At 40.4% G+C, this 13,579-nt stretch overlaps 1 protein-coding gene across 1 annotated transcript in view; it reads left to right on the top strand.

Moving 5' to 3' along the window:
• Positions 1–13,579, top strand: part of galnt18b (UDP-N-acetyl-alpha-D-galactosamine:polypeptide N-acetylgalactosaminyltransferase 18b) — a 56,456-nt gene that overhangs the window by 25,160 nt on the left and 17,717 nt on the right. Inside the window, exons 4-6 of the mRNA XM_028401855.1 lie at positions 4,468–4,651; positions 5,466–5,663; positions 5,849–5,963. Of these exons, the coding sequence (XP_028257656.1) occupies positions 4,468–4,651; positions 5,466–5,663; positions 5,849–5,963 (497 nt within the window). The remainder of the gene's footprint in view (positions 1–4,467; positions 4,652–5,465; positions 5,664–5,848; positions 5,964–13,579) is intronic.

The raw sequence follows: 13,579 nt of genomic DNA, 5'->3' as shown, positions 1-13,579 counted from the left end.
CGGCTATTAAGGGGAATCAACATGGAAAATACCAGCACTGGGGAGAATATGTTTACCAAAGTCAATAATGCAAAACATCTAGCATGGCCTGTAGCATGCTGGAACAGAATATAGATCATTGTAGTATGTTCCCAAAACACTGGAATATGAATGATCACTCTCCTTCAAGGTAATATCCATCAGAAAGTTTTATATTTCCAGAGTTGTTTATGAAAAAATATAAAAGGTGAAAACCTAAAAGCCCCTCTAGCATAGGAGGATTACCTGGTCACAGCCAATAAACATCCATATTTCATCACGTAATTGAGAGTCGGAGAGCAGTTGCCTTTAGCTCCGTCAGAGACCCAAGTCACGCGCTGACATTTTGCTGATGGCATTTCACCCTGTTTGCCTGAGCACTCTGTCACACTGGGTCTGATAGGCCTGCTGTTATCATTATTACCATGACTGTGAATCTTATCTGCGCTAAATGTCGTTAGCCTGTTGACCCATGATGCTGCCGAGATTGTTGAAAGGGTCACTGTCCACTTCTATCCTCCCAGGCATCCACGGCTTTACATTAGTCACCCGCCTCTGTCACAGCTCACCTCCAAGAGGCATTAGCATGCAGGAGAATATGTAGCCATCAAGGGAGAGAAGGGCAAATTGACCTAGCTGATTCCTCCTTAATTGGATAATGTCCCGAGCTGTGGCCCGAGAAAGGCTCGTCTGTGTAAGAGCAGGTTTTTGAGAGGGGCTCACTTAATAGGCAGGCTGTCAGAGGACTTACGATTCCATCCTTTACCCTAAATGATACTATGTAAAGGGTTTTTCTTGATGAGCCGCTAACTTCAAGAAGTACATCAAATAATGTTTTGAGAAATCTGTGTAATATTGTCAATGACTCATAGAGTCTCTCATAGAGAGAACCATAGAGGTGCAATCAGAGGTGTGGCTTTCACGCTCAGCACTGTGGCTACCTGCACTGCTAATTAGAGGTGCAACAGCATAACCCAGCATTCTGCGTCAGTACACCATTCTTACATTCTTACATAACAGCAAGAGAGTGTGTGTAAAGTGGTGAAGGCTCCTAATCTCAAAAGTGTGTAACAAGTAAAAATAAGTTGTGTGAGCATGTTTAAAAAATATACAAACAACAATTAGCTATTTTTTTCCTGTCATTGTTAATTGTTCAGTATTGATAGGATTTGTATTATTGAAAGTTGCTGTGTCAGTTTGCAAGAGAGCAGAGAAAAGAGCTTGTAAAATACCAACTGAATGGAGAGAGTGGGTTAATCCTTCAATCATTTGCTTACAGAGTTTGAATTAAATCAGAAAATATTGATTATTTAATAAATCCAAGGTAAACATTTCAGTGTTCTCATTTCACCCCTGAAATGCATAGAAGATAAAGCACCAAGAAAACACAGCAAATGTTCTCATTTAAGAAGATAATTTGTTGGGCAAAATTTGTGGCTTATCTCCTCCTAGCAGTGTGCTTTCCTGTTAGTGAACAGACCAACCAGTGTGGATTATTTTAGCCCCTCAGGTGTGCAGCAAAGTTCCAGCTACTGTTTGAAATCAGTCGGATATCCAGGCAGGCAGTCGCTGCAGGTCTAGCCAATAAAAGCTGGAGGGCACACAAAGCTGTGATGATATCAACAAAGAGTTTGCAGTCTGTAATGTTCTGCCAACTATAGCATAGAAAGCAGTGCATATTTATGCTGGAACTTGGAGCAACATGTGCTCCTAATGTGGGCCCTATTGTGGAGGGAGACTTTTTCATCACATTATAGTTGTGTAGTGAGAAATCGCCAACTGCTGCAGCGTGAACCGCACACAAACTGTGAGACCTGTATCTGTGCCGGTTTGCCATCTGCTGTGCTAGCAGTAACGCCTGCTTGGTGACAAGTGGGCTTTACTTTGTACATGCATGAGGGGAACATGCTGTGTTGTGGACAGACAATCTCAGGTCAAGAACCATTAAAGTACATTTATGAAGCCATAACAGGTTGTCGGTCACTAAAATCCCTGTATCTGGATCCTGTATTCTGTGACTGAATAGTACATATAAAAATTAAAACTTTAATAAAATGATTTTTAAGCCATGTTAGACTTTTAGCAACCTATTGTGTATTAAGTCCTATCCATATTCAGTCATTGTACACAGTTTCCTGTTGTATCTGGCTGAGAGTAGAGACGGACTAAATGTCGTGTTCACAGTTTTCCTCTCCCCATTAGCTCTCGTCTTTGTCTTTCTTAGAAAAAAATAAAATAATATTTCTTACACTTGGATAGATGTTGCTGGATTTTCTGCCTGACTGCACGGTGATGTTAGAAACCTGTTTACTTGTTGTTCGAGTCCAACTTCCACCCAAAGCCCATTTCTTTCCAGCAGGGCTTCAGCAGGATATCAGTCCTGAAAGATTGATGAGCGTCAGCCGTCAGCCATTTCTGGTGTAATGAACTGTGCTTTATTATGATTTGTTATGAGGCATAACACTGCATCATTCTTCCTTTTTTCAATTCGCACGCACATCAGGATGTCTTAATTATTGATTGATTAACAATGATTATAGAGCTCTGGCAGTAACCCCAGTAACCAAAAGGAAAGGAATTAGGAAGTTAATGTTTCTGTTAAAGCTCTTAAAGCTGTATGAAATTGCTCTGCTTTATGTATGAGGTGTCTAATTAGGAGCAAATACTACTCACACATGTAGTAGCATGCAGTGCACATTCAGGGCTTTTATTGCCTGGATGGAAACAGCAGCAGATTTTTTTGTTTTTCAAGGATCAGTCCACAGGAATAAGTAAAACACTCTTCATCCCTGACTGATGTCTTCATGAAATATTTGTTCATTTATATCTTTATTTCTCCTGGATAACTGGGTTCTTAACCAAGAAACGTTGACATAAAGTGATCAGACAAATGTGTGCGGATGAGCACGGTTACTGTCCCTCCTTACTTCACCTGTGTCCTAATGCTAGAAAAATGCTGTATCTCTGGAGGCCCAATAACTTCAATAACTTGCAGCTTTAAGTAAAAAAAAACAACTTTGACTGTGACTGGTGAGCCATCTGTGTTTCCTACCAGACACCATAGCAACACGCATTAACATACAGCATGCATTTATAACTACATGACACACTTAATGTCTCCTCTAGCAACACTGTTGCTGTTAATTAGAAGGAAAATAGGAACTCTAACACGCCACAGATAGGTGAGGGTAATTACCGTTTTTGAAGATCTTAGCAGACGTTCCTGCTTTTGTTAAATTCACTGCTGCACTGATGCACTGATACACCGTGACACTTGTTTACCGACAAGTGCCAGCTTTAACTATGAGGCCGAGCAGCCGGGAGAAAATAAGACAGTTTCAGACGGAAAGTTTACAATTATATACATTAGTGCTGAGAAAAGTTTGCATATCGTTAGGTGCATGTGGGACTGTGTAGAATAATTATAATTTAAGGAAACTGCAACTTTAATTATATTTGTTGTCGATAAGTGCTGGGTTTACTTCCAATCTCTCCTTACACTTAATTATAAGATAATCACTCCTCGAACAGAACTTTCTTCTGGGGCTGTTGGTTAAGAAAATCCAATTCTTCATGACCTTATATGGCGCTTTTTGCTGCCGGGCGCAGCTCGGTTTCATGGCAGTTCCTCCTTACTGTCTGCTTGTAGCTGCTTCTCATTCTCTTTAAACTAGAACAGTGCCACTAGTTAAAAGTGAAACAGTGTGAACACAGCCTTAGGTGATTTATACTGGCAATGATGAAACACATGAAAGTGAGATTTGTTGTATTTGGTTAATAGTACAGTGTAGAGATGTGATGTAATTGTGGTGACTCTTTGGCTTTTGTTTGACATTTCAGCACACACTGAAGGTTGCCCTTTTTTATAGAATCTGTTTTTTCTTCCTTGCCTTGACATTTTTCCAGTTGAAACACACAAAAAAGAACCTTTAATATGCTGCTTTCATTTATTAAAAAATCAGCAGAAATGTTGCTACCACTTAAAATGAGAAGAGAAAATAATGATTCTTTGTCATTTAAGTAGTGCTGACTCTTTTCCTGTGGGGCGTGATTCATCATACAGTGTATATAGCTGAGGTAATATTGGAGGTAAACTTTGAAGCCAAACATCAAACCCCACAGACTTCCTCCATCTCCTCCCATTGTGTTTTTGAAGAGCATTGCAGGCTGAGTCCTCAATATTGCAATATGCCGTTATGACTGGTAAGCCCCGTTGAGGTCTGCAGTGCTGGCTCAGGCTGCTTCCCGTTCGGTCCAGTGATCAAAGCGATGAACCATGAGTTCTTTTGGCCTCCGACCAATGAAGCACTGCCCACTGAATGAGGACACGGTGGTGTCTTATGGGTGGAAGTTTGCTCACAAGTAGCTCTCAGTTTATTCACCCTATCTTAGATTAGCTCTTTAAAAACTCTTGGTTATTGACATCAAATGACTCTCTTTGTGTTGTAGATGAGCTAAAGGAGAAGCTGCAGGATTTCGTATCCGAAACTAACAGCCATCGTCCAGGCTTCATCAAGATGGTGAGGCACACCAAGCAGGAGGGTTTGATCCGGTCCAGAGTGAGTGGGTGGAGGGCTGCCACTGCCCCAGTTGTTGCCCTGTTTGATGCCCACGTTGAGTTCAATGTCGGCTGGTGAGTCACTCGCAGTGAGTACAGTGTGAGATGAGCTCAGCTCAAAACATGAGCGCTGGTTCTCGAGTCATATCGCTCTGTGTGGGTTTCTAGAAATGGCTTCATTTAAAAACAAAGCCTGCAGGTTTGTTCTTTTTCTAGCACCTTCATTTTGTGTCTATGACAAAACCACTCAAATCCACCATGATCTCCCTACGCTAAACTAACCATGTACAATAAAATATATTTATTAGCAGGTGGATTTTGGTGCCAGAGCAGGTTTCCAGGGTTTACAGTATTTATGTTAGGCTAACATTTATAGTGACATTAAAAGACACCAGGGTCTTCAGGCCATCTCTTCCATACTTCCACCCACACTGCCTGCAGTTCTCAGATTACAGTCCATTGTTTTTGTGTCAGGTTTATGTCCAATAAATTACATTTATTTTAAAACTCATGCATGCACTCCCTCCTCTTTGAGCTGGTGTGTAGCACTTGCTCATTTTTGAGATTTATTCTATTCCTCCATAAAGCGGGAGGCGTGGGCATTAAATTACTTTGTAAAGTGTATTGTGAATTCTTTTTACTTCATTCTGTGTTCGCAACTGAGCAAACATAATTCATCTTTTCATATTAGAAAGAAATATAGAATGTATCAGATGTTATGAGATGGGCAACAATGCAATGCCAGGCTAATAAATTGGATTGGATTCATCTCATGAAATTGTTTTTTCGAAAGTGCCTTTACATGACAAGCATGATCACAAAGGTAATGGAGAAAGCCTGTCACACCAAATACTCACAGGGAAATGACTTTCTCTCTCCATATTTCCAGGGCCGAACCCATTCTGCTGAGAATTAAAGAAGACAGAACCCGTATAATCTCCCCGTCATTTGACAACATCAAGTATGACACCTTTGTGATTGAGGAGTATCCGCTGTCTGCCCAGGGCTTTGACTGGGAGCTTTGGTGTCGCTACCTCAACCCGCCCAAGAACTGGTGGCACAAAGGCAACAAGAGTGCACCAATCCAGTAAGTGAACGCAACTATCACTACATAGCCTGGAAGTAATGGTATGTAAAATCAAAACACATGTCAGTTCATGCAGCATACATGAAAAATTGTGTCTTGCCGTCACTATAGCAACAGTAGCACAATAATAATCATCTACAGATGCTGAGAAATAAAACAGATCTTCGTCATCTTAAATCCTACAGGAGCCCTGCCCTGATTGGCTGCTTTGTGGTGGACAGGCTGTACTTTGAGGAGATCGGTCTGCTGGATGAAGGGATGGAGGTGTACGGCGGAGAAAATGTGGAGCTGGGCATCAGGGTGAGTAATGATGTCACGGTTGTGGTCATGGCCGCTGATCATCCAGGTAGTGCATGGAAAATTAACAATGATAATGACACAAAGGTGCTTTAACAGCAAGGTCACAGAGGGCTTCACTCAGTACTTGGTAGAGAAACTCCATCTCACACGTAATATTTTTATTAAAAACATCAAAACATAGTCCTGAAGACTAAATCATTGAAAGTGGCTCCATATAATTGCCATTTGTTCATATCATGTGGTTTTTGAAAATGATTAGGCTTCATAATTACACAAATCCAGCTGGCTAGAAGTAATAGCTCAGGGTGTAAATGCTGCTCCAGAATCGTCCAAGCATACATGCCAAGTCCTGGTGCTGAAAGAGGGTTGTATCATTCCCAAATTCAGGTTATCACACATGGTGCACTGGGCATAGCTTATTGCAGCTAAATTCTTAGCCCACACTGGCTCAAAGCCAGAAGTCTCCCAAACATAACTCCACAAGAGCCAGATCACCAAAGCGGACTTATCGTCAGATCACAGCCAGCAGTCTGGGTTTGCCATTTGTCATGGAGTTGTAGATGATCTACTCAGAACTCTGCTGGCTTAAGAAAACAACACAAGCACCTAAAAACACTAACATATTGTACATATATGTAAAATAATGTGTCCACTGTGTGGTATTTTATAGGATTTGTTAAAATAAAATAAATTAAAATACCATTAAATAAGCTTGAGGAAATGCTCGTGCTTAGACGATTTAACAGACAGACGTGAACACAGCAGAGGAAATTATCCCTTTGCTGGTGCACCAAGCACCACTGTGACATACTCTCTCTCATGTGTTGTTTTAGCTAGAACAAATGATCACTACTAATTGATTCTGAAGTCTGAATGATCACCTTCCTCCCCCCAGTGATCCCTCTGAAGCACATGTGAGACTTGTAGGGCTCAAAGTCATTGTTGTTGTTAGCAGTGGAGTATGAAGAGACTGCTGACATTGTTCGGAGCAGAGAGACATGCACAGTGTCTGTCATTGTGTGATGTTCTTCTCACAGTGCTATAATTAATTTGTAAACCCTCATCAGCTCTGACTGGGAGCTGAAAATCGCTTGGTGTGCATTCAGTTCAGCAGCACCACCAGCAGATGGGCCAGAGACAGAGCCAGCATTTCTTCAGGAATTGCTAATGATAGCACGCATGCGCTGTACCTGGATCATTAAAGCAGCTTTCAGCCTGTTTAGTTAGTGATGAGGAGCAGCTCCTCCTCCTCAGCTGCATTCTCACCATATTGCATGGCGAGAATGAAACGTAGACAAGTTTATGACAGGATGCTGCATGTGGAACTATCCATGCTGACAAATGACAGAGATGTAATCATCAGGAAGAGGGGAGATAAGCCCTGAAAGTCATTTTCCTCCACAAATCACATGCTTTTAAAATTCCTGGGTCTAATAATAGGCCCATTAACAGTTTTATAGCTGGACACATTGCGATTTTATCACATTAACTTTATTATGAACCATTATTTTGGTTGATGGCATGGTATGTTTGGAGTTGAGTTTTGCCCCACAGTACCATGTTGTTTACTTGCTTGGTTGTGTTGGACTGAAGGACCTTGTCCTTGCCTCGGGGTGAATGTAGTTTATAGTTGTGGTGCGTTTGAAACAGTGGTGACGCTGAGAGCTACGCGACTGGGGACCTTGGCATGGCCCCAGATTAGCAGCCCCAGAGTGCCCCAGCAGGGTCTGTCTGTCTGTCTGTCTGTGTGCAGCGTATTGGTCATGCCTCCAGACCACCTGCCAGCACACAGACTGGCTACTGACGAATCCTCAGAGACGCACTCAAAGCAGGCCAGCAGCTACAGCCTTTGGCTGGGGCTTGAAAGGGCTGTCCTCTGTAGTGTGAGGGCGAAATAAACCTCTGCTCTCTGCTCACATTTGGTCACAGTGTAGAAGCATGATGTTTCTGCTGTGTTGAATATGATGTGTTATAATTAATCAAAACAACACTTTAAGTCAACCTGTGTATAAAGTTTTATATACGGTGTCTAAATGGTTGACAACGTTCACATACAGTAGGTCAAAATCAGAAAAAATGATGGTGTGTTTTTTTTGTGGCAGTAAAATCTCCAAATAAAAACACCCACTCCTCTATACAGCCCTACTATAATGTGCTGATATGCCTGGATTTTGAGTGAATATATAGTAGAAGGGCAGCCTATATGAAGACATTTTCCCTTAATGCGTTACTATTTACTTGCACTTGATTCTGTGATTGATTCATGGTGCAGCTAACAAGGCTGTTGAGTTCACTGTAACGAATCTCAGTTAACATGTAGGGCCAAAAAAAAAGGTAATGCTACGTCCATAACCTGCAGCCTGTGGAGAATGGCTAATGTTTTTTTTTTTTACCCCAGAAATGTCAAAACTGATTGAACTGGTTTATGATCACACATTGACAGCTGTCAGGAGGCAGCCATTGTACACTGTGATCACCGTGGATTTGTTGTTTCACTCAGACAGAATGCATTTGTTTTGATTCTGCCATCACAGTAACACTAGCATTGGGAGGACAACACTCAGATCAGCTGTCTTTAAAACGTTTTTAATTACTATATGTGTGTTGGCTTTTACTGGAGACCTTGCGACTGCAGTTATGATGATGCTGTCTTGGTGAATTACTGAGTGATGATGTTGGCCAACAATGTCTATTATAACTTAAAATGAAGCATTGTCAGTTTTGAGTATGTGTTGATTGCAAATCAAAGATGTAGTTTTTCTAAGGTGATCGTTCAAGTCAGGTTCTACAGTAGGACACACACAACAGCAATTTACCACAGAACCCCAAGGCAGTTATCATACAAAGTGATTTCCCAAAACACCTGCGAATCGTGGGTATTGTGCCAGTTAGACCAACCTGAGACAATGCATCACTAGAAGACCAAAGCAGACATCAGCGCTCTCAACCTGTGCCAGGAAGGTAGTGTTGAGTAATGAGGATCATTGAGGAGCCATGAAAAACAATTATAGAGCAGGCTTTGTGTACAGTATTTATGGAAGTGCCACAATAAAACTGTAGATTTCAGCCAAATATTCAACATACAGCGTGTAAGCTGGATGAGGGTTTAAAATAGCCTGAACCGCATAGATAGCACAGAGAATAAATCACTGATCAGACCTTGTCAGGGTGCACAGTGACAAGGACTCCTGCATAAAGAATATATGAATACTTAAGTTATATCTGCCACTCTATATCTACTGGTATGTATATGTCATGTGTATTTTAATAACAACAAAAAAACTATGTACTAGTATTTTATTAAAAATGTAGACATTAATGCATGACATTCATACTGTACGGTTCAGATTTAGTTAAATACAACATGCCAGCACTGGCTGGGTTTCTGTCACCTTCTTTTTATGCACATGGCCCCATATGAGATGGGTCCTACTGAAGGTTTTTTTTTTTTTTTTCAATTAAAGGGAAGAAACTGTGGTTTTAATTGCTTGTTGCTTGGTAGTCAGGCTCTGGGTTTCTGTAAAGTGCCAAAAAATGTTATGCAAATTGAATTTTGAAGCACCCTTCAAACACATTTGTCAAATAAGTTCTGACATGGCACATACTGAACTCATGTGTTACAAGTAGAAGAAGACTGTAACCTACTTTTGCTTATTAATTACAGCCATGTCATGGTATGTTTATACACCCTCACCACTTGATGGAAACGCACCTAATTTGCATTTTTATTTATTTATTTATTTACTTACTTTCCAAAGATTCTCTCTTATATTTACATGCAAATAGAGTTAATAACAAAAAAAGACCTCACCTTGAGCTGCATGTCAGTATTCTCAGTCTGCATTACTGCTTTGACTGTTTGCATTGTGTAAAAAGTAGAAAAGACACAGCTCTGTGTAATCATACAGGGTGGATAACAAAACACTGTACTATAATGATGACTGAGCGTGTTGTTGATTGAGCTTCATGACCCCCTGTGCTGCCAAAAAAATCTATTAAGCCCCACTGTGTAATCTCAGACCGACAGGACAATAAATGAGTGAGTCTTTTGTCTAACAGAGGTAATGTGAACAGTAATGCAGCCCTTTAGTATGAAACTGAAACAAAAGGTAGATAATAGCAGCTCGTACACAGCTTCCATGACTTCTGATGTAACTCAGACTTGGCTGCCTGTTAGTTTAAAAGCTGATTCATGGCTAATTTGTTTATCACCTACCAAGCAGAACATGGCAGAGCTCCAGATTTCAACCTGTTAGTGGATCTTGAATAGTGCTCAAGTTTGTTTTCAGCACTGGAGTGTTAGTGGCCCACAATCAAAGGAGTTTTAGAGTTTCTTTTTCATACTATTTTTTTCATCTTAGTATCCTCTCACGTTAGACCAGCTGTTGTGGTCCGTACCTTCGATGTTGAGGTTGTCAGGTAGAGGCTTCAGAAAGCGTTCCACAGCAGTGAGAGTGTCATCATCACTGTCAAAATGGTGACCATCTACACATGCTCCCCAAGATTCCCTGAGAAGGACAGATAAATAAGGCAGGCGGTTGATTTACAAACCTCACTTCTGATAGCAGCCATCATAACTTTTTTTGATCCCAGAGAGTCCCTCACCTTACCTCACACATTTTTTGGACTCTACTCCTTACATTGTGATTTCTTTTCGGGTTGGATGCTCATCCACAATGTAGTTTGCTGGAGAAACATTAAATCGACTGCCTAACTTTGGTCATTCGGAGTTTGTTTGCATGGAAACGTTGCTAAAATAGAAACCTTGATGATCACCAGATGGTTCCTTTGTGTAGATATCCTTACATGTCGGCATGTACATTTCTGTACTAAAAACAATGTGGAAGAAGGAAACAGTTTTGATTTTTAGTTATTATTTTCTTTGTAAATTCAATATATCATCCACATTGTAGAACTGTGTGTTTGTCAGTGTGCAGACTGCAGGCTTATATTTTTAAGGAAACCTTTCTCAAATGGACACTGGTGGGACTCCCCAGTACAGACCTGCCAAAACACACTCCTGTTTTAAGAGCGGTAAATTAAATACTTTATAGTGTTGCTTCTGGAGGAGGAACTGGTCTACAGCAGCTTGTGGAAGGAAAATATTGTGCTCTGCTGTGGTGATTCAGAGGAGTGACTGTTTCTGCTTGGCTCTGTAGGTATGGTTTCAAATTCTGAATTGCTGAAATGTTTTTGCTCTTTCAGTTCGTCATGCACATTTCATGTTCATGATGGATAATTCAAGCCAATTAACAAACTTTTCAGCATCTGTAACCTTCTCAGAAAACTGCATGTTTTCGATTGCTAGTTGGTTCATTAATAATTCAAGGATATGAATCTCTCATGGCTGTCTTCATGGATTGATTCAACCTTGTCATTTATATGCATTTATTCTTCATTAGCAATTTATTTCACGGTCAGCGCAAAATACCAAGAGGATGGGGGGGACTGGGATGTTAAACATTAACCTTTAACACCGGCAGCAGGCTTCAATTTCCGTTGTCAAACTCCACGTTGGAATGTTTTAGTATTAGTTCTCCTTGGTTAGCAGATATGGATATATGCAAAGTGGCATAAACAACTAATTCCAGCAACTAAAACAGCAGCAGTTCCTGCTCTTGCACAGTTTCGAACGAACTTTGCAGGTTGTTCTGAGCATCTCACAGAACTCCTCAGAGTTGTGTGGATTTCTGCTGTCTCCACATGTTCCCAAAGGAACCAGTGATTTAAAACACAAAAAGTACATTAACAGTGTTTTCATAATAAACATGCTAGAACCAACTGAAACTAGATTAAACTAATATTGATTATAAAATTCAGGGAAGTTTTTAAACTAACTCAAAACTTAGTTTCCATTTGATTGACTGTTTATCTTGCTTAATTAATGACCACAGTGAGCCAGAGGGGCAGTCACAGCTCCTCAACTAATCAAGCCTGCAGTTTCTCATAGTAATTTTCTCATCACTGTCATCATGTGTTAGATATAGGTTTCTCTTGCTTATTTTATGTTGAACAGCAGAAGCATTTTTTAATCCTTCACACACTTAAAGGTCCATTTTACACACTTTCAGTGTGATAGGTTAAGATGTACATTGTAAAAGTTTAAAACTATAGGTCAACAAAACTACAAAATGATGATGCCAGGCACAGACAGCGGCCATTACTCCATTTGCTGCAGTGGGTGCAGTTCAGGTCATAGAAAAGGCTTTTTAGCTTGATTTTATTATTGTTCTGTTTACCCTGGTGAAGATTGATTGTTTTTTTTTCCCATGATGAAGGTACAATGTTACTTGTTTTTAAAATGATCTGCTTTTTCTTTTTTTAATTTAACCTCCATTATCACTGTACCCATCAGCAGCTGAAAGATGCATTTCTAAAGGATGTGAGTCAGACTTGTTTGGTTCAGATCTAAATGTACCGGTAATTCCACAGTATTCTGGTCCAGGTTTGAACCAGGGTCATTCTGTTTTTTTAGGATTTAGGAAAACTAACTGAGATGTGTGCATAATAAGCGGTGCATTTATTCTCAACATGACAAGCCTTCTAGACACATAATTAAAATGATATGGTCAGCGATATTGGCTTCATCTGTACCTTTGTGTTGCCCTGTATGTGATTCTAGTGAAGATGTATCTTGCCTTGACTCTACAAGATAAGATTGTCAGTAAATGGTTCAGCGTTTCTGTGGAGACGATGGAAAATCCATCACCCTCTTCAAACAGCAGTCAGCACAAGCTGATACGCATACAGTGGCAATACAGTGGCAAGTTGTGTGCACTGCTTCCACTCTGTGGTCTGGGCAACAAAAGAAGAAGCTAAGATTTACCTTTAAGTCTGTGCTTTGATGTGAAGGTTTTCATTATTACAGAATACTGTGAAATGTGAAATGAATGCAATGGGAATTGTATTGGTGGTTTTTTAATGCCAGTTAGGGTTCCTGGAGGAAGAGGAGAGGTGATGTGCAGGGAGATGAAAGCAGATAGCTCACAGAGGGGAAAAAAAAAAGAAAAGTCCTAAAGTCCCATAAATCAGGAAAATATGGAGCGAAAAGTTGCTGAGGCTCAGGAGCCAGTAGATGCATGTGTTTCCTTTGCTGTCTCATTCTTTTTAAGTTTGACATTTATCATCGACAAGGTGTCACCACATATTCATATCAGAAACTGTCATGATGCTTGTAATGTCACTGGTGCAGCTATTTCTGACTAAATAGTATTTCTGTCTTCTTTCTCTTTTGTTGTGAAAGCGTTTAAAAATAATATCTATACAATGTGGTGTCCTGCTGAAAAATATTCAGATAGATTTCTTTATATCTTGTGGCATTCAAATGTCTGCCAGCTTTATTTAAAGGCCATGATATTTGACAGGGGAAATGTACTGCACCTCATCTCCTGACCTCCAGCTTGCAGTGATGACTCATGGCATGACTGATGCATGAATGCATGGTTCTCCAGATCTCAGTCTGCCCAGCTTGAAATGAGACCATATCATCTCTTTTTTTACATCCTCTGGTGTCTCCAGTATGATGGTCGTCTGCACCGAGACATAAGATACTGAACTAACAAAGGATGGAAAATAATCTGGTATATGTAGAAGCCTGTGCATTTGGTAATTTTGTC

This window comes from Parambassis ranga, chromosome 3 (genome assembly GCF_900634625.1).
Source record: "Parambassis ranga chromosome 3, fParRan2.1, whole genome shotgun sequence".
Taxonomy (NCBI): domain Eukaryota; kingdom Metazoa; phylum Chordata; class Actinopteri; family Ambassidae; genus Parambassis; species Parambassis ranga.
The sequence above is the reverse complement of the archived record's forward strand: the minus strand, read 5'-3'. Positions and strand labels throughout refer to the sequence as shown.